This window comes from Crassostrea angulata, chromosome 4 (genome assembly GCF_025612915.1).
Source record: "Crassostrea angulata isolate pt1a10 chromosome 4, ASM2561291v2, whole genome shotgun sequence".
Taxonomy (NCBI): Eukaryota; Metazoa; Mollusca; class Bivalvia; order Ostreida; family Ostreidae; genus Magallana; species Magallana angulata.
This window is the reverse complement of record NC_069114.1, coordinates 42,666,058-42,688,633: the sequence shown is the minus strand read 5'-3', so window position 1 is coordinate 42,688,633 and position 22,576 is coordinate 42,666,058. Positions and strand designations below refer to the sequence as shown.

Below are 22,576 nucleotides of genomic sequence, written 5' to 3'. Positions count from 1 at the left end.
TAATTAATCAATTTTCTATCATTTAAATTGTGTGCTTCATCAAATACTGATTCCAATTACCTTGAAGTCATTAATTTTTCCATTGGCTATTGACAAAAAAAGAGACACTTGACCATCCAATGAAACAAATACACAGAGTTTGATTGACAGGTTCAGCCAGGTGCAGGTCTCACCCGATGTCCGAGGTTATGTGTGTCGCGAGTGGTCTCAATAAGAGTTATCGATGTAAATAAATTAAAAAAGATACATGCTAATCAAAACATGCTCGTGTAAGTTAAAGTTGATTAAGGCTTGTTCCAACAGAAATCATGTTTTGCTAACTGCTAATTTTTTATGTATAGCGAATTTTAATATTGTACAGTCATTTTACCGGTAACGAATCAGTATGCGGTTTCTCGTGCATGCAATTATTATTATCGGAATTCTAAATGTTTTTATTTTTTGTTTAAATCGCGTTTCTTTGTCCTTCTAAACTGTATCAAACTTCCGAAAATATAAAGGATGAATTACGGAGACAGTAATTTCAACACCCCCTCCAGTTTCCTAGTTTTGAATTCGTTTCTCAGTATCGAATTAAGCGCCCTTTATCTCTTCTGACCGAATATTTTGAGGCAAATTAATTTCAAAAATATACTAGAGGTACATGTTAATGGACTTATAAATGAACAAGGAAAAACAATTGTGGGAATATGTCATTTGAACAAATTATATGATCGTTATTTTTATCATACCGTTTTCCGGTCAAATTGAAACTGGACTTGAACATTTTTCATTTCCGTTACTTTATAATATTGAATTTTCATAAAAACACTTTATAGTAGTAATTGATGATAAGTAGTTGCCATTTTCCTTTGTTTTTCCCGTATATCTATCAATTTTTGCAGCCAAATAATACTTCTGTCGCAATGAACCGTAACTAGGAAAACTACACGTGGTTCTATTTGAAGTCGTAATTTCATTCAAAGCTCCATTATTATTTGATATGATGTATTATCTTTTTAAATGAATTATATTTACTAATTATTCACTAAATAGGGATCAATAACAAACTTATTTTCATAGTTAGGCTTTCGTTTTTTCTGTTTTGAACATCCGGCAGCTCATATCTGGGGCACATTTTTAATTTGTAAACAATTCGGTAAATAATCGTGCAAATGGCAAACAACTTCACGCACTGATATAATATTTATTTCTGTGTTATAATCACCTAGCTAGAATTTTTTTAAACCTCAACTTTGTCTTCCACCAATAATTTTTCTAAAAATTATTCGATACTGGCAAATATTCGTTACCGGTAAAACTGTACCAGTACTGAAACATCGTATAAAAACGTTATATATACATGTACTCTGTAACTAGTCGTCTTTCAATACATATACCTTTCTTTTGTTTGTTAAAAATAAATTCAGTTTTGTAAAAAGATAAGTATATCATTTCTTCTAGATTTTTTTTCTTCATGAAAATACCTACAAGAGAGTTTTGCCAATCACAAACAGTTTAAAGTACATGTAATGTAAAACACGGGCTCCATTTTGAAACAAATTGTCAGAGAGTTCCGAATGAAATCTGATAAACGTTTCACATGGTTCACGCACGCTTTGCTCGAAACGATTTAAACGCATTGTCCGAAATTCTGCACGCTTTGTCCGAAACGCTAAACGGTTTACACGAAACGCTTCACGATTCACACGAAACGCTAAACGGTTAATACGAAACGTTTTTCGCACGTAAGTCGCACGCTTTTTTTGTTGTAGTAGTACGTTTCAGGGTCTGTAAATTTTGTCAGCACGCAACAATTCTAAATTGCACATTGTCTTCAAAAATTTACAAATATTTAAATAAAGAAGTTATCTTAGAGAAAAGGTTACGTGTTTTATAAACGGGTTCGGTTTAAAAAAAAATAAACACCAAAATTCCTGACATGACACATGAGTACATACTGTTTATTACAATGCTTGCTACCCTCTGAAAATTTAACTCGCCATTAAATATCTCATTTTTTAAAATAATGTTTGTTACGTTTACATAAACTGTGTGCGACAAAAAGTTTTCCTAAAACATTTTCTTATTATACCCCATAACCCCCCCCCCCCCCAAACAAAGTTTGGGGGGGGGGGTATATAGGAATCACCTTGTCCGTCCGTCTGTCTGTCTGTCTGTCTGTCCGTCTTGTCTGTGCAATTGTGTCCGGTCTATATCTTTCTTATGGAGATACATTGGAAGTTCTTACTTCACACAAAGATTGCTTATGACCTAAGGGTGTGTCATGACCTTGACCCAAGGTCATTCGGGCAAGGTCACTGGCAAAAAAAATGCAAAATTCGTGTCCGGTCCATATCTTTCTTATAGGGAAACATTGGAAGTTCTTACTGCACACAAAGATTGCTTATGACTTTAGGGTGTGTCATGACCTTGACCCAAGGTCATTCGGGCAAGGTCAAGGTCACTGGCAGAAAAAATGCAAAATTCGTGTCTGGTCGATATCTTTCTTATGGGGAAACATTGGAAGTTCTTACTTCACACAAAGATTGCTTATGATTAAAGGGTGTGTCATGACCTTGACCCAAGGTCAATTGAGAAAGTTCAAGGTCATTGTTTCAAAAAAGCTAAATTCTGTCTGTGTCATGTCTTATTAATGGAAATATTAGAAGCTAAAAATTAACAGTTTCCAAAAATAAAGCAGTTGTTATTTATAAAAAATGGACAGTGAAATAGATTCATCCAATATTTTCTATAATAGCAAAAATACACGCGTAATGATTTTTTTCTTTGCGGGGGGTATCAATTGTGATCTTGCTCACAGTACCTCTAGTTTTCTTTTTCAAAACACGTTTTATATGCAGGCTTTCAATCACAACACGTTTTTATAACAAAAGCAGAACAGAAAGTTAATAATTATAATCGTTTGACACCATATCACATATATTTTCAACTCGCAGCAACAACGGAAGACCTACTCGTGGCTTTGCCACGAGCTCTGCTCTAGTTGAACTTTACTTCATTAAATTGACATGTATATCTATTTGGATAATCATATATATCGTTAGAAATGAATTTTATTAGAACTTTCTCAATACACCTTGTAGGAGGCTCTCAGGATAATGAATTAATACAAAGTGGGGATTTCGACTACCTCTTTGCATCCCCAGAATATTTTGTTGGAGATAAAACGTTCCGGGCCAAGATTCAAACCTTTGATGTGTCCACGATAGTTGTTGATGAGTTTCATACCATTTCAACCTGGTAAGCATATTAAAGTACATAACCCCATATGTTTATTTAATACTATGGGTTACAAATCTTTGTCTTATAAGTTACATTAAAAATGTGGAAATATTTAAAGAATTTTACCCATACATACAGAAGTGTTACAGATTTTTCTAAATTATTTCAAACAAGTATTTTATTTCTATTTCATTGAATTTGTTGAATGTACTAAAATTGTTACATGTATAAATGTTAACTGTATGGCATTGTAAAATATTATGTATACAACCAGGAGAGGACAATCAAAGTTTTTTAAGAACGTGATAGTCATTTAAATATGTTCAACTCAATGTATTATGATTAATGAACAAACTGTGATTTATATCTTATTTGATTGGAATATACTATAACTGTTACTGGTATGTATTATCTTATAGGGGTGAAGAGGAGGGATAATAAGCATTCCGCAAATGGTTTTCGCACATTGGAGAACTGAGATCACTTTTTCCTAAAGCCTCAGTGCTTGCATTGAGTGCTACGTGCACCAAGAAAATATCAAGAAGAGTTACAAAAATTCTCCAACTTGGCACCGACACAACCGAAATTAGAATTTCACCCAACAGAGATAACATCAAGGTTGTTGTGAAAAAAAGTCCAAATACTACAGAGATGGCCATGGTTTGGATTATTGATGCTTTATCGGATGGGACGTTACCAAGAACAATTCTGTACTGTACATCAATAAAAGATGCCTCAAATATATATTCCTACATAATAACAGAACTGCCACAGTGTTCCGAGGTGCAGATGTTTCATTCAGAAACCCCAGAGGACATCAGAAACAAAATTCTGCAAGATTTATTGGATGAAAAAAGTGCCACCAAACTTGTTATAGCCACAAGTGCACTAGGTATGGGGGTGGACATTAGGCAGTTTTATAGTGTAATTCTTGATGGTGCCCCCAAGAGCATAGTAGACACTGTGCAAGAAATAGGGAGGGTGGGGCGTGATGGAAAGGACTCTGTAGCCCTTGTTCTCTTCAATTCCTACCACCTGAGGACAGTTGACACTGAGGTAAAAGACATGTTTACCTCAAAAGACTGCAAACGTGTGTCTATGTTTGAGCCCTTTCTTTCAGAGGGAGAACTTTTAAAAGAAAGGAGTAAGACAATATCACATTCATGCTGTGATCTCTGTGCCGACAGGTGTGACTGTGGGACATGTGATTTGACCCCTATAGAGAAACTTTTTATGGTGAATCTTGTCGAATTTAGTGACCATAGTTCATCCGATACCGAACCTTAAAATTATGATGAGATTGACGACAATATTGATGATCTTGTGTCTGATTAATTGTAACACATTTTAAAGAGTGATATAGATTTAATTAAAAACAATCAGTTGCACAGTTTTTCTCTTCAATTAACTATTTTTTCTATAATCAAAATCTTTCAAGAGTTGGAATTTTTTTTTTAAACTATACATCGTAACATCAAGTGTTTTGAACATTGCATAATTGTGTACTACAAGTTGAAAATCATATATATATATATATATATATATATATATATATATATATATATATGTGTATATGTATATATATATATATATATATATATATATATATATATATATTAACACAAAAATAAGTCCAATGCTCAAACAACTTTTATCTATAGCGCTTTCGCCCTACCGGGCTCTTCAGTAGAAAACATATAAAACATCTACTGAAGAGCCCGGTAGGGCGAAAGCGCTATAGATAAAAGTTGTTTGAGCATTGGACTTATTTTTGTGTTTATTCATCCCCGGTACCAAGAAAAAGGATTTATTGAATATATATATATATATATATATATATATATATATATATATATATATATATATATATATATATATATATATATGCGTTGAGTATCGGATCAACTCTCGTGTCTAATAGGACATACATCGTGTTTAGTGGATTTTTGGGATGTACTCATTATTTAATGAGTGCCTTTATGCCAGACATATCATATTTAATACTATCAAACGGTGTTTTTTTTTGGTAAGAGGTTTTCTCTCTCTCTCTCTCTCTCTCTCTCTCTCTTTCTCATAAATATCTACCTCATTGCACATGTGCGCATAATGAACTATGCATATACACTCTTGTAAAAAGGTTTGAGTTCAAGCAAAACGTGTAAATCATTATATGAGGTGGTATACATTGTTTTGGGAGAAATTTTGGAATATTTGTTTGTTTTGCTTTTATTGGATCAAACGGAACTCCTTTTTAAATAATATGGAGGAAATATGTTCACATGCTTCTGTTCAATGTGTGTCAAGGAATATATAGTGAAAGAGCAACAGTAAAAAAAAAGGTGTTCAGTCAGACATATATCTATCTATTACTATATTTCACTAAAGCCAACTATTTGTAGGCATCTCCATTGGATTTTCTAACGGTCCAGCTCTTGTGATCATTAGCATGTATTTTGTCGAATAACGGGGCATCGCGACAAGTTTAGGAGACTCGGCAAGCAGCTGTTGATATGTGATATTTCCTGCAATTCTCAGGCTTTTAGTAGATACTTATGGAGTCAGATGTGATCTAGCTTTTACTGGCAAAATTCTGTTAAATCTCTGTGTTGCAGGAGCTTTAATGAGACCGATAACATTCTACGAAGACCTACAAAAATTTGCAAAATAAGAGCAAACAATCAAATATGGTCTACAAATAGCGGTACTCATAAAGAAAGGAGTTCTCGTGATGATAATGGAAACCAATATATGCCATTTGAACCATGGAATAACTGAAAAAGAAAATATCATCGATTTGCAACAAAATTATCAATTTAAAAGTTCTTCGTAACACTTTATTTAAAATGTTGATTCCAGTGTGTTTTCCAGGAATAAAAGGGTGCGTACAAATCGTTTTTTTTTACACCTCCACATGCTAAATATCCTCAAATTTCAGATGAAGACTCAACCTTTTTCCTTTTTATTATCGGATCTTCACAATTGTTTATTGTAATTTCATATCAAAGCACACTATACTTTCTATAGCTTTGTTACTTACCAGTGTATCTTGTATGTTTATCTTGTTCTATACGAATTTTGTTACAATGACCATACTGTCAGTAATATATTGGTTGTTTGGAAATTTCTTCTTCGGTCTCTTTCCGGCGATACTTGTGGAATTTGTTGGCGATCAACCTGTTAATGGCTTAGGTCTGTCTATATCAAATCCAATATTGGGTAGACATATATTGATATCATTTCAAACGAGTTTTATCAATATTTAGGATGGTTTTAGGGACTTATACTTGTTTTTCTAAAGTTAAGGATTTTTGAGAGATTCGAGATCATTTCATGCTTCGTTTTACCTAGTTGGGACAACTTTGATGATCAGCGGTGCTATTCTTTTCCTGGAACCACTATACAGACGGATAGATATAAGGCGAACTGCTTCTCAGTAAATACAAACTTACCTTGAGTTACAACCACTTATATTGATATGACGTTGGTATATCAATACCTAAATATTATACAGCTTATGTTTATGAAATTTCCTCGAGCATTATATAAATAATTCATTATTTTCCACAATCTATAAGTGATGTTGTTTTTAAAAATGGTTTTAGTGTTATTTTTCTTGGAAAGGGAATAATTGCTTTTGTTTACTGATTTTGTTGACAAATATCTTAACACGTATTGCAGGCTAAAGCTATAGCGTATTCACGGGCTTAAAGATGTGTGTAAATTTTGTATCTCGACTAATGTGGTCCTTATTTTGATATCAAGGGATTTAAGACTAAAAAGCAAACCACCTAAATTCAAACAGATGCCCTTCAAGAAGAATCTGCCGTCGTACAAAATACATGCAAATAACAAGATCTCTATAACCTTGAAATAAGAAGGGTTTCAGCATTCAGCATTTTATTTTATTTTTTGTCATTTGTTTTAACATATCAAATCTCTTAGACCTATAACGCTTTGTCAAATCATTAAAAAAGAAATCGACTTAACCTTTTTTAAGCTGCTTTCTTTCAATCATATTGCAAGTAATACAAAATCTGTGTGATAGATAAATAAGTTGAAAGTGATGATATGAAAACGTGAATACTTTCAGGGGCAATAACTGATAGAAGGGCTCAGATCCTCTTGCTATGTTATGAATAGATTGAAGAGCTTTCTAGTGTACTTAGGACATTAGTAAAAAAATCCAAGTCTTTATCTCTTATGGTTTTTTGGGAGCAGCGATAACAAGCATTTCCTTCTCAAAGAGTCATAACTCTGTAAGTTCTTGGAGTTTTTCCGACAAAGAGTTTTTTGGTATCAACACTTTTAATGATCAATTCATAAAGTTTTCATTTTTTAAAATAAATCTTAAGACGAAAAAATCACCACGAGGAAAATAGTAAAAACTAAAAAATATTCCCCCCCCCAAAAAAAACCCCGCCCGATTAACATAGTAAAACATGAAAAATCAAGATATTTTTAACCTGGAATGTGGAAAGACTGAGTAACCACAGGCGGTGTTCCATTTTGTTCCTAAAACTTCGGTCAAACGCATTTGAGCTTGCCAATACTGCTGGATTAGAACTATAATGTGTACTTATGAACTTGTCAAAGCACTACAGTTTGGGATCTTTTTCGAATGCGATATTAGTTAACTACTAAGTATTAAAATAACAGTGCAATTATTTCATTTTAAGCAGTTCTCTCACCTTATAATTGTTTTACAAAAATTGATGCGTTTCGGGATTTTATTCGTTTTAGCTATGCTATCATATTTTAACCAGTATGCAAACAATATAAATTTTGAATTGTTGAGATGATTGTTGGCAACAATTTTTTAATATAAAGTTAAATGCAAAATCATGAAAATAGTCAAAGAATTATAGATCAACATTTGTCAGGTGCTTGCGTGAGAGAGTCGTGGTTTATAGCATTGGATTTGTTTCCAAATACAGTATTGTTGTTATTATGTAAAATTAAATTCGTGTAAATATAAACCTTAAGGTAACGATAACGTGAATTTGTCTATTGTTTGAATAAAATGCATGCATTAAGGAGATACTATCGCTGATGTTATTCAATATATTTAAATCTCTTATTCTAGTTTCATGAATGAAAATTCGTTAAAATCTTTTGTATGTAATTGTTCTTAAAGCATTTATTGAAATAAATGATCGAAGTAAACAAAATCATAATCAGAGTTTATTTAAAAGGCCAATGCCAATGAGTTTTTTTCTCGAAACTGTGCCTTTCACTTTATCAGCGAAAACTAAACTCTGTCCCGAGTCTTTGCTTCCACCACTTTTTGCTTGATATTTCAATAATAGTAAATACCTTTGGGCTCAAACTACGTTCATCCACTAATATGAAAAATGTCCAGATTATCTGTTTTGAAACGCCCCTTCTACTGCTGCAGGTTTCAATACACATCCAAAAATTGAAAGTCTTCGGAGATTTTGCATTGCATCAGCCATTAATAAGCCCGGATGATAACGTTAAAAAATTGCGCGAGGTATCCCGAGAATTTCCGAATGGAGAAAAGATGTTAACATTTCCCATTATAAATCTCCGTAAGAAAATTGTTTTCGTTCCTGTGAAATTTTATGAGTGAAAAGGGATAATTGTTCAATGAAGATATCTTTGATATATTCCCTTTCATAGATTTCAATTGTATTTCTTTCACAGGTATGTGTATTTTTATCAAAAATTATCAAAAATTGATGGAAGCAATAACTTGGGACAGACTTTAATTCCAAAGAGACAAAATATATTATAAAACCATAGTAGTATTTACTTTACTACTTACATTAAAAAACAAACACAAACATCAAAATGCCTGACAGCCAGCCGTGGTTGCTGGACGCTTTTGATTTATTAAATATTGCCATATATATACACAAACTTGCAGAAAAACATCACGATGAACTAGCATATATAAATATATGAAAACTACTAGTGTACCGATATACATCAAAAATAAATATCAGAGTCATAAAAAATATCTCCCTTTACACAATGCATCAAGGCCGGCCAGGAAAAAACTAGAGATAAAACGATGAAAATCGCAATATAAAAACTCAAGAAAACCTGTGTCTGTTGCCAGGTGCCGCTGGATGCAGGGAGGTTGTGAACAGACCTCACAACATATATGGTATATATTTTACATAAAGATACTTAGTTATAAAATTTTTATTAAATTTTGTCTAACTCCTGACGCGCGGCGGCTAGAAGTGAATACCTTAATAACACCTGTCTAAAACCTGTTCTACTCTCTAATTCTATTGGCTACTAATGGACCCTTCCATAATAATGCACCGTTCCTTAAATACAACATTCTCCCGCTATTACTACCGAAACGCGGGAAAATGCAATTATCGATGATATTTAAATACATCGATCAATGAGAGTTTCAACAATGTAGAACAATTTAAATCTTAGTGACATTACAAAACTAACTGTATTGAAAACGCTTTCAACTTTTAAGTACATTAAAGTAATTTTATTCATCTATTAAGGGTTTTAACAATAAAAGAATGCCACCTAACACCAAACAGGTTCCCATCAAGTAGAATCCACCGACGTATGATCCGGTCCGGTCCCGCAGAAGACCTGTGAATTAAAATTAAAGTTAGTCCCACAAAATAACGTCCATTGTTGGACTTTGCCATCGACATCAAAGTTTTCGCGGATTTTTACGAGAACGATCATAAATTTCATAATATTATCAAGTTATATATGTGATATAGCACACCTCACAGCCTACTCAATATTCAGGGCCATTAACACAGGGGAGCATTTGTTATTATCCGCAAGAGAGACAACTCTTGAAAACGTGCATTGACTATAGTGCGTCTCTTAATCTTATTAATATAAATAAATAAATAAATAAATAAATAAATAAATAAACATAGAAAAGTTTTGCAAGTATTTTAATTATGCCTAATACATATAACAATGAGTATAAGGCATGAAAAATACATATAAAATTTAATTGTAAAATTATTTCAAAACACAACACAATAACATGTTAATGGTATTGTTGCCAACATTTTTTTTTATGACCAATAAGAGAAAATGTTTAAAAATTAATATAAAAAAGTCTATTATCAAATATAGTAAGTGTGTACATGTACCAGGTGGTGAATATTAAAAGCATGTTGCTTGTAGGTATAATTCTACACAACTACATCCAATTAATACACCGTATTATGTAAATTTAAAAAAAATACACTGGTTGTATGAGATCTCTTTTTTTTCAAAATCGATTTTCTTATGATGGAAAAAAATAAATGAACTTGCATTTATCATTCTGATTAAAAAAAAGAATCATAAAACTAATAGACATATAGTTCAACATATATAAGGTGATATCTTGAAGATATAAATGTCATTTTCATATCAAAGGTAATATACAAAAATCACTAGACTCATTTCACTTAGTCCACTCCATTTAAGCAAGGATAAAGTTGCAGAAGGCCTATTTGTATCAAGTATTATAATATGGAAATAAATAAATGACCCTGCATATATCATTCTGAGAAAAAAAAAAAGACATGCTGTTCAACAAAACCTAAGTGAGATACAGGGATAAGAGATATTGTGCAGCAAATTAAGATGAAAAAGATAAAAAAAAAACAAAAACATTTAAACAAACATTCAAGTAAAGGGAAAATCTTTTATAATTTTAAGTCCTTTTTCAACTTATTTTAATTACTAATATTCCCCCCCCCCCCCAAAAAAAGTATTCGTGAACAAAACCTAAACATTTATTACACACTGCTTTTAGTATTGATTTATATAAATTATATTTTTGTCCATTGTTACTGAGTAGTTTTTATTTTTGTTTGCTTACAAAAGAGAATATTTTAAAAGCTTGTACAAATAACAATGCTACTTTAATTAAATCAAGGTGGCTGTTTCTAAAAGTGAATGGATATGTTATATAAAACGTATGGTAGATGGATAAGAAAAATACAAAACCACTGCACTCGATAAAATGTTTGCTGGTATTCATTATATAAACACTTAGTGTTGTTATGAATGATGTGTTAAGAACAAATTATTCATGTGTACATAAATCTTCAAAAGATGGCTTGAGTTGGATGCAAGCAGAATAAGGATCCATCCTAAACTATGGTGGCACGGGACAGTTTTCTGATACAATTCATTGTAGCCAGGGGATGTGTGTCTTCGGAACTTTGTAACTAGAATTTCCTCAGTTCCCATTCAGCACAAATATCTTCAAAGGGTTGACATTCCCTATCAAGTGCATGTTGCACTATCACATGTCAGAAACTTACCAATGTATAGTTTACATTGTCCCGTCCATCTACTTTTCGTGTATTTATCTCCCGTCTGTAACTTGCAATTTCACTGTGTAAGGTCAACACAACTGTCAAAGTCACAAGTTTCGCATTTTACTTCTGATTCACATGTATTTAACATTAGGGACCTACATATTGCATACCAAATTCAACAAGAGACATCCCTGTAACTAATAATAATCATTAAAAATCATTTGATAAATTTTATCAACACTCATAACCCTTCAAGTACAACTCTCAATTTTACAAAAATATTGAATGGTACTTTATTCGAAACTGTCCTTTGCTACCTATATTTAATGCAATTATTTATAATTGCTTTAAAGTGATGTTGAAATTCAATTTATTTTGATGTTGTGCATATATTGTCATTATGCTACCAATCTTTTTTTTTTTTTTTTTTTTTTTTTTTTTTTTTTTTTATTCATTTTCAATACAAATACATCTATACCATCATTCACACCACACCACTCCCACACAGATTGGGAAAGTAAATATAAAAATAATAATACAATAATGATAGGGTCTTACTACACATTATGCCACGTCAAAGAGGCATACCCATCTTGACCATTTCTTTTGGTAAAATCTATTTTCCAACATTAGTTTCTCTAAAGAATAGTAATTTTGTAAATATTTCACAATATTCTCAAATGCAATATTAGCAGATTTTCTGGATTGACTAAAGATATGTCTCTTAACTAACATGATAATTAGGTTTATAGCTAAGTATTTCTTTTCTGGAACACCAAAAATAACAGTTTTGGCATCAAATACAATTCTTTCACCAGACTTTCTAAAAATCCAATCAGACATTAATAACCATATCTGAAAAATAGATGGACAGTAAAAGAAGAGATGTGTAATTGTTTCTGGTTCTAAAAAACATATTGAACATAGTGGGGAATTTTTAATTTTACACATGTGTAGTATTTTGTTAGTACCTAGTATTCTGTGGATAATTCTATAGTTAAACCATATCAGTCCTGAATCTTTTGTGGCAGATCTAGGGTTTGAATAAGCCTGTTTCCAGTTAAAATCTAGAGGTAAATTTAAATTGAAGGCCCATTTGTTTTCACAAATAGGTTTATGATTAGATTTTACCATCAAGTGATCATAGATATTCCGTGCTCCTTTTTTACACAAGCAAAGTATTTTGATAGATTCAGATTGGTATGGTTTGATTATTACTTGATGTGAAAACTGCTTAACATTTGGCCAAGCACAAATAATTGCACGTTTCAAACCTTCGTAAGTAGTAAATGGAATCTTAACTGGATATTCATTAGTGATTCTCTCATAACTAATGAATTCACCTTGAGTATCAAATAAATCATGAACAATATGAAATCCTTTCTCATAAAGAGCCTTACAAAATACATATTTATTTTGAATCTTTACTTTATTATTGTACCATAGTGGCTCAAGCATGATATTGATATTATCAGTCTCTATACTTTCTAAAAAATCACATAAATAAAATAAGGTTTCTTTCCAAAAATTATTTCGAGTGGCTTTTGCCCTCTGTCTACAATATTCAGGTCCAAACTGACATAGTTTATAAGTATGACACCCAGTTATTTCAGAAAAAATACTTATCCAGCTTGAGTTAGTTGTTAAAAGTCTCCTAATCCATGTTAGTTTAAGAGACTTAATAAATATTTCAACATTTGTCATTCTGCATCCCCCTTTTTCATAATTTAATTGCAATGTTTTTCGAGATATTTTGTCTATTTTATTTCCCCAAATAAAATTATACAGTGTTTTTTCAAATTGCCGTATCCATTGAGTACTTGGTTTTGGAAGAGAGGTAAACAAATGTGTGAATTTTGATAAAAGTAAACTTTTAACAACTGTAATTTTTCCCAATGTTGAAATATTTCTTTTTAACCAGTGGTTAATTTCTTTCTGAACTAGTTTTAGTTTATTATCAAAATTCAGTTGTTCCATTTTTTTTAGGTTAGCAGTATATGTTACTCCGAGAATTGTAAAAGGTTCTGTCGTCCATTGTAAACCAGTATCACTGCAAATTGTATTTGAATTAATTTTTGAGCCAATCCAGACTGCTTTTGTTTTGGAAATGTTGGGTTTTAGTCCAGAGAATTTTGAAAACTGAAAAAGAAGATCAAGTGCGCTTTTTAAACTTTTTTCAGATCCATCCAAAAAAAGAACTGTATCATCTGCATATTGTAATAAACATACTTTTTCTTTTCCTATTTTAATACCTCTAATGTTTTTATTTTGTCTTATCAAAAGTCCTAATATCTCTACACATAAGTTGAATAAATATGGGGATACTGGGTCACCTTGTCGACAGCCCCTGCCTATTTCAAAAAATTTTGAAAAAATACCATTTTGAATAACACATAATTTGGCCCCATTGTATAGTACTGATACCCACTTGATAAGATCAGGACCAAAGTTAAAAAAATGTAATGTATTGTACATAAATTTCCATGATATAGAATCAAAAGCTTTTTCGAAATCTATGAGTAGAATCATACCTGGAATATGTTTATCCTGAGCTACATCAATTACATCATAAATCATTCTTGTATTTTCTCCTATAAATCTACCTTTGAGGAAGCCCTTTTGACTGTCGTGTATTAAGAAATCAAGGACATTTTTAATTCTATTTGCGATGCATGCTGAAACTATTTTGTATGTAACGTTAAGGAGAGATATTGGACGCCAATTAGTTAAATACTCCCTTGGTTTATCCCCTTTTGGCAGTATAGATATAATACCCTGTTTTTGAGTGACTGAAAGTTCGCCAACATCAAATCCCACATTTACTGATCTTAATAAAAAGCATCCAAGATCCTTCCAAAAAAATTTAAAAAATTCTGTACTAAAACCATCACTTCCTGGGCTTTTGTTATTTTTCATATTTTTTAATGCCAATAAGGCTTCCTCGTTAGTTATATAACCCTCTAAATTTTTAGACATATTTTCATCAAGTGCTCTAATATAGTTCTTATCAATAGCAATTTCAATATCAACATCTTGTAATTCTTTATCATAGCAGGAATATAAATTTTTATAAAACGTCTCAATTTCTGCTAAAATATCTTCCTGTGAGGTAATAACAGTACCATTGCTGCGCATAAGTTTGCCAACAGTTTTATTGACATAATTTCTTTTTTCTAAACTAAGAAAATATTTTGTTGGTTTTTCACCCTGTTCAATCCAGTTAAGTTTTGTTCTGATAAATAAACCTTTAATAAAATCTTTTCTGAATTCTTCCAAACTGTTCTGTGCATTGGTTAATTTTTGAAGAATGTCCTCTGAATCATTACTATTCCTCAATATTTCTAGTTGTTTAATTTCTTCTTCCAGTAGTTTTATTCTTTCGTTTTTTAATTTTTTCTTTCTGGAACAGTACTGTATTGTGGCACCTCTTATGCTCAGCAATAGTTGTTCAAAAAACATTTGATCATCAATAACTAAATGTAATTCGTCATTCTTAACTGTATGGATACTTGCAGGATTGTATGGAAACACAGCATATTGTTCTTTAACTTTTTGTATATTACTTTTCACTAGATTAACATAAGTTTGATCATGGAGGAGTGAATTATTGAACTTCCAAAAGCCTTTACCCTTTTCGAATTTAGTAAAATAAATTTCTATATAAACCATAGAATGGTCGGATCTATAACCAGGTAGAATGTCAGATTTATCCAATAAAGCCATTAATTCGTTTGAAATTAAAAAGAAATCAATTCTCGCCTTTTTAGTTGGGTTTGTTCTGAACCATGTGTATCTTTTTCGTTGTTCATATTTCACTCTCCATGGATCAATTAAACTGTGTACTACTTTCATGTTCAAAACCTTCTCCCTTGCTCTTTTGTTATTAATATTGGTATAATTAAAATAATCTAAATCTATATCCTGAACAAGGTTAAAATCTCCAGCCATAATTATAAATTCACCTTGAAAGTTTGAAATGATGTCCGATACTGATTGAAAAAAGTTTGGATCATCATTATTTGGACCATATATATTAACTAATAATATGTCATATTTCTTATACATGTTAATTTCTAGAACAAGTAAATTACCTTCCGTATCCTTGTATTCATTCAGTACATGATACTCAAAAGTATTGTTAAACAAAATTGCAGTGCCTCGAGAATTAGATTGTCCAGGAGATATATAGATGTCATAGCCCCAAAAGGATCTAACTTGCTCATAATCATTAAGAGTGAAATGTGTATCTTGCAAAAATGAAATAGAGAATTGTTTTTGTTTTATGTAATTTAACACATCTCTCCTCTTGTCGAGACCACCTAGGCCTCTACAATTAAATGTTACTACCTTAAAACTCATAACAAACTAAGTGTATAAAAGAAAAATATGTGTAAACAAGGTGACATGAAAGATGTGTGCAGAGAACGAAAATATGGTATATAGAAAAAAAACAACACTTTTCACTATAGCAAAGACCCCTACCATTCTCATACAATACAAACTTATTCCCTTTGAGATATGTATATGTAATTTACCAGCAAAGTACACAAGACTTCCACACAAACATACATACCAAGAAAAAAAAACAAAAATAAATGTCAAAGGAACAAGTTTCTGGAATAAACGGGACATCGATCCCGAGTTCGAGCTTTCGCTGCTACAGATTCGATCCCGATGCGTTTATGCGACACTACTACCGGTACAGTGGACATCACGCTCGAAGTTTTTTGTTTATATCATCGAATATATCAATAACCAATCTTGGCTTTCAATCAGCTAAAGCCAAATATAAGTATTTACATATAGAGATACAGCTGTAAGATTATCACATGACAAAGAGGTACCTTTAGCGAATTTGACTGGGTACTTAACAAAATCAAATTGAAAATATTTTCAATTTTCCTGATTTCACTGATTTCAAATTATCTGGAGGCAGCAAATCTGTAGATTGGAAGAAAAAAAGATACGTTTTAATCTCAAAGCTAAACGCTGTCATTACATCAAAACAAGAGGGTGTGTCTCGAAATACACTTTTTATCTGCACATACAATATCTGAGACATGGGTCAAAACATTACCATGATTATAGCCATTACAACTCATTGAGTGGGATATGACATATAACTAAAAAATTTGTAAAGGCTTTTAATGATCTCTCTCTCTCTCTCTCTCTCTCTCTCAACTTTTTTTCAACAATTTTGCTAATGTACTGTGGCGCTTTTGAATAAAAAATCATATTCATAAACAATCATTAACACTGTCTTCGTTATCAGATAATTAAGCCAGAAATTTGTTAAAAGAGATATACATGTATCAAAACTACATGAACATGTCTAGTTAAATCTGTATAGCGAAAGGCGTGATTGAAAATATCACAAACAACCTGGAAAAATCATAAAAATATGTCAGTTAGTTACCAATACTCACTGTGTGTAGAAGCTGACTATAATACATCTGCATGCACATTTTTTAACCAAAATATGTCTTTCAAGTCACATTTCACAAAGACCATCAATTATGAACATTTTTTATAACATGTATAGTAAAGTCAATGTATTGTAGACTTTTAAAAAGCATTATTCTAGTTTAACAATGTAAGTAGGTACATGTATGTTCTTACATGACTACCCCCTAGCACGTTTTAGATTGTTGACAAAATTGAGGACTGCAATTCAGACAGTTTCATGCTGAACAATGTTAAACGAGATCATCCTAAACTTATAATTCACATGAAAAATAATTATGCAACTATAAATACCTAAAAAAGATTGCCGATAAAAAAAACAAACTTTTACTTACTTTTTGGATCTAAACTTCTCTCTCGATTTGCACGTTTCTCGAACTGGTCTCGTTAAAATCTCGTGAATGACGTAGCTTAGACGTTCTCTTTTTTTTTTTTTTTGCATTTTATCGTTAATATAGAAATCAGAAAGGTTCCGATTGTGCTAATAAGGCTGTGAGGTGTGTATAGGCTAGATATTTTTTTCAGTTTTAGGGAGTTATCTATATCTAAATAGGTACTTGTATCGACTTTTACGTCTTACATTAGCTGTTTTTCTCTCAAATATTGATTTTGATAGAAGAATAAGAAGAAGAATAATAAGCAAGAGAGTGAGTTACCAACAACAGATGACGATATTGCCACTGATATCCCTCGTACAACCGTAGTCATTGACAATCCGTGACGTAAATTCTCCAAGCCAATGAAATCCACAATAAGTACATTTATCAATGAATAGTATGTACCGGCGAAAGAGGACTGCAAGAATCCAAACACTGCAAGCTTTGCAAAGGTATCATAAAACGAAGCCAGAAGACATGTCAAACCGTTGGCTAACAACGCAATAGTTAGCATATAAGACCTTTGGATAACTTTGTTGTCTGAGATGAATACAAAAAGGAGCCTTCCTGTTAAGTCACCTGCTGAACAGAGTGTAAGGAGGTACCCGATCATATTCGTGGACTGATCATTGTCTTTTGCAAAAGGTGCGATAAAGGTCACAACTATGGTACTTCCAGGTGCTACTAAGAACGCCATTAACATAAGAAGGATAAACGTTGGGTTCTTGAATAAAGCAAAGTCGAATAATGTGAATAAAACTTTTAGACAACAATTTCTGTTAGAATCCGCCGACGTGGACAATGAATGATGTTGTGACCTGCCTGCATTAATGTTTTCTATAGATACGGTGCTTCCGATATCTAATGAACTTCCAAATAGTTCTGCTGATCGTACTGAGCAGTTCATGTGGTTTGAGTTTATATTTACCAATGAATTCGATTTCCTCTCTGTGTTCATTGTTTTATGAAGCGACGTGCATGATCCATTGTAAGTATCTTGGATTTCATACTCAATAACATTCTTCTTGTCTGTTTGGTTTGACAAAAGATTGTTTGTACATTCTTTGTCTTCTTTATGTAATACGACGCCGTTCCTGTCTTTTTTTTCATTTATATGAATATCTCTTTCAATTGGACGCATTATTAGTCCTGCAGGCAAAAACTGAAGGAATAACCCTCCAGCAATTATAAGCGTGCCTTCTAAGCCGTATTCGCTGAATAGAAAAGTCAAGAAAAAGGGCAAGACGAAGCCCCCCAGACTTCCTCCAACATTGGCAATACTATTCGCCATTCCTCGTCTTCTTTCGAAGTATTTGCTGATCATCAGCATAGACGGTAGATGTGCAGTCATTGCTGAAACCGCTAAAAAGAATTGAAAAAGAATATTTTAATTGTAAATGAGTACTGACAGTTAGTAATTAGTAAAAGGCATATAAAAGAGGAAATCTAAGAATTTTCGCCATATATTAAGTTTATTCTTCTTCACTGGCAGATAGCAATAACCTGTGATAGACTTTAGTTTTTAAACAAGATTTACGATGTAGAATTTAACAACAAATTTGAAAAAAAAACCCAGAAAGATACGTTCTTCTTTTAAGGAATGACTTTATTATAAAGATTACTTTAGTATTCTTAGGTAAAGGGATATACATTTATCATACCAAACAAAAAACTCTGTGTAAAAAACAAAACTTCTGCTGACGGAGCAAAGGCGTTTCCTATACAGCACCCTAGTCCTATAAGTCCTGCAAACATTACCATTGTTCTTTCTGTGAAATAACGAGTTCCTACTCCCATGATTATAAAGGCTGAAAGTCCAAAGGTCAAAATATAGTATTAATGAAGCAATAATCCTTTCGATATAATTTCATAACATTATCTTATACATGTTTAACGTGATAATAAAGACCACTGAATAAGTACTTACAACTGAAACTTGCTATGATGTTCTGAACCGATAAAATTAGGGAGAGGACAGAGGCGCTTGTGTTGTACTTTCTTTGAAATTGCACGAAAAATAATCCAAAAGATTTAAACATTCCAAGAATGACAAAGTATTCCACAGAGCATCCTACAAAACATGAAAAACCTTGTGAGTTTATATTGCTTGTAAAATGAATTTAAGGAAATATCTTAAGGATTAAGTTTGCCCAGAATGAAAAAAATTCCACTGATGATAATGAAAACTATCTATTGTGTGTTATAGACCTATCGTGGTAGTGTTTTTTTAATTTTCAAGAAATTAGGTCAATGACCTACTTTTTAAGTTAATGGTCATTGAATTTTTTTGAAAAATTTAGAAAAATCCCTCAAGATTTTACACTATGATTGAGATTTTCTTAATTGTAAAAATAATACAAATTGTTAAAAACTTTTGAAAATGAAATAATATTTATGATGGCAGATACATTAAAAAGATCAGAGCATTACGTTTTCATTCACAATTTTTTTTAAACATTCCAGTCCGAGTTTCTTCTATCACTTTTCAAATCCTATCCATTTTTTATTCAATTTAACGAAGATCTGAATGATGATAATGCTACAACATTTATAGTATTATACTAATTATATTGATCTTACTCTGCTGGCATAGAATTTATATGAGGTCAATGATCAGATATGGTGTCTTATCGTTTTTACGTATTTTTAAATATTTTTGTAATGTGTGCCATACGATTATCTAAATGAACAGGTAAAATAAAACCAACAAAAAATATGCAAAATTAAGTTTTAAGTAACTAATTAATAAATTCAACTTTAAATATTATAGTGCTCAAATTGACCTTTAATTTCAGGATTTTATTTCTAGAGGTCTTGATATGTATACTATCAAGATATGTCTACATACTACGCACCCAGAAGTACTATCCAGGCCCAGCCTCTTTCAACGGATGATGATGAACTTTTCCTGAAGTTTAACATGGTTATCTACAAAGATTAGCAAATTGCATGTATAACAAAACACTTATGCAAGGTCGACACGGGAGACATGATACCATCGATTCTGTTAGACGTTTGACTATATTACAACCCCTGGGTTTATTTTCTTTCCTATGCGTTTTTTAAGTTTGTAGATTATTTTCTATATCTTTTGGGTTACCCAAATCACCCCAAAGCAAATAAAATACACTTTAATCTTATAACTATAAGCTAAAACAACTGATCCACTTTGATCAAGTGCCCCGAGTAAAAAGAAAATAAAACTGATAGTGCTAACGAAACAACACAGGAATGAAAGTGTCTCCTCGTGGTATTTTAAATGGTCCTTTCGTCTCGGTCTGTAGTTCATGTCGTGTGATCATTCCGGTGCATGCATGTTATATATGCGCCAATTTGTCCTATAATTTCACTGAACTTGTAAGCGTACAAAGTTATGTGAACATGTGATACAACACATGTATGTACAATTAATATCCTCTTTTATTTGATTACATAAAGCAATTACTTTTTTCTTATAACATCAAATAAATTGTGCTAAGTCTATTAATATCTTAATATACCATGTAAGTTTTTAAACAATATACTAAGACGTTTATTAGGGAATTATCTGAAAAAAACACGACTTACCGCTATTTAAGAGCTTCTATAGAAATGACCTCATTTCCAACCTCACTAAACAACAATGACTTTCATGAGATAAATGACGGCTGGTCACATGTCCAATACATCTTTTTGAAGATAAAAAAAATGTCTTCCGGCATTTATTTTGAAATCGAATAACGACGAAAGGGCGTGCATTTAGAATGTGTTTGTAAATTCAACAACGAGCAATGAACAGGTTTTATTACCGAATCGTGGAGAAATGGGGGAAGGGGCTGTTTAAGTTTCACCGTCCCTTATCTTTGTTAGCCTAGATTACCATGTATCTATAAACTGGAGTCGTCAAAAGAACACAAAAATAAAAGTATTGTTTGTTTGGAATATTTGTCTACCTTAAATAAAAAAAATCATTTAGAGGAAAACTATTTTAGTTATATAATAATGACATTTTCAATCAATTGTGGGTATTACATCATGTTCTCATTAGGCATAAAAATATTTCAGACAAATATCATAAAAGTCTTATTAAAAAAGTGTTATGGCCCCGCTCTGAAGGCACCCTCAAGTGATCAATCTGTCCGTCCGTCCGTCCGTCCGCCTGTCCGTTCGAGATCTCTTGTCCGGAGCATATTTTCTCTCCCCTAGCCCAATATGGCTCATACTTTACCCACACAGTGCCTTTGAGTAAAACATATGAAGTGACCTTGAACCACGTTTCTAGGTCTAAGGTTAAGGTCATAGCAGAATTATATAAAAATATTTGTCCGAAATATATCTCCTGTACCCTTGATCCAGTATGGCTCATACTTTACTCACAGAATACCTATTGGCCAAAAATGTGCAGTGATCTTAAATAAAGTTTGTACGTCAATGGCATATCAAAACACCCTTTTTTAGAGCATTTATACTCTCAACTTACCCTTTTTTGTTCATATTTGATAAAAACAGAGCTTTTGATTAAAGTGTGCAGTGACCTTGAACCGTCAACATCAGATGTGGAGGTCGTAGTAGAAATATTGGAAAAATCATTGTCCAAAGCATATCTGCTCTCTATATGGTCAAATCTGGATCAAACCTCACCCACAAAGTGCTTGTTTTCAAAAAGTATGCAGTGACCCTGTGTCAGCTCTATTTCGGATCAAATAAAACCCATTTTAAGGAGGTTGGCACCTGAAATACAAGTAATGTCAGTCATCTGGAAACCACTTAATTATAAAGATGGGTACTTAAAATATTCATTTATTTTATTTGTAAACCATGTAACATCCCATTTTATTTTAACATGGAGCATAAAACAGAAATAATATTTTTTCTGATATAATCGCAAAAATTTGGCATGGAAATTGATTATTTAAAGAAATCAACATAAATTTATAGTTATGGATGTAATTTAATCAAAATATAAATATAACATGTAGTTAAACATATAAATATATATATCTGTGTGTGTGTGTGTGTGTGTGTGTGTGTGGTTAATATACAAGTAATATTTCAGTCAAAGTTAAACTACAGACGAATTTCATTATATTCTTGAATGTAAAAAGTTATTGACGTTTAGACATAAATATCTTGAGAATAAATACTGTTCAGCGCCAAATACTATTAAATTCTGTGAGCTAATGTCTTTTACTAATGTTACAAATCTGAAAAATTATATTATTTTATAACAAAATATACAGTCTGATATAATACTGT

At 31.9% G+C, this 22,576-nt stretch overlaps 2 protein-coding genes across 2 annotated transcripts; one reads left to right on the top strand and one right to left on the bottom strand.

Moving 5' to 3' along the window:
• Positions 1-3,876: 3,876 nt before the first annotated feature.
• On the top strand, positions 3,877-4,512 carry LOC128182276 (recQ-like DNA helicase blm-1). The gene has a single exon (XM_052850865.1). The coding sequence runs from the start codon at positions 3,877-3,879 to the stop codon at positions 4,510-4,512; it is 636 nt and encodes a 211-aa protein (XP_052706825.1).
• A 4,527-nt stretch (positions 4,513-9,039) lies between these two features.
• On the bottom strand, positions 9,040-21,073 carry LOC128180442 (monocarboxylate transporter 5-like). The gene is made up of 6 exons (XM_052848567.1): positions 20,909-21,073; positions 20,197-20,269; positions 19,269-19,412; positions 19,003-19,149; positions 17,621-18,703; positions 9,040-9,813 (listed from the first exon to the last, which is right to left on the bottom strand). Exons 2-6 carry the CDS (start codon positions 20,261-20,263, stop codon positions 9,704-9,706), a joined length of 1,551 nt encoding a protein of 516 aa, XP_052704527.1. The 5' UTR covers positions 20,264-20,269; positions 20,909-21,073; the 3' UTR covers positions 9,040-9,703.
• Between the last annotated feature and the right edge of the window lie 1,503 nt (positions 21,074-22,576).

Bases quoted from the DNA above. Each gene is read 5' to 3' on its own strand.
- LOC128182276 (XM_052850865.1), top strand. From the start codon at position 3,877: ATGGCCATGGTTTGGATTATTGATGCTTTATCGGATGGGACGTTACCA.
- LOC128180442 (XM_052848567.1), bottom strand. From the start codon at position 20,263: ATGTTAAACTTCAGGAAAAGTTCATCATCATCCGTTGAAAGAGGCTGG. The intron at 18,704-19,002 runs GTATGATAAATG...AATTCTTTTTAG, and splicing joins TACACAGAGTTTTTTGTTTG to CGGTTTCAGCAATGACTGCA. The intron at 9,814-17,620 runs GTAACTCACTCT...TTTAATTCACAG, and splicing joins AATATCGTCATCTGTTGTTG to GTCTTCTGCGGGACCGGACC.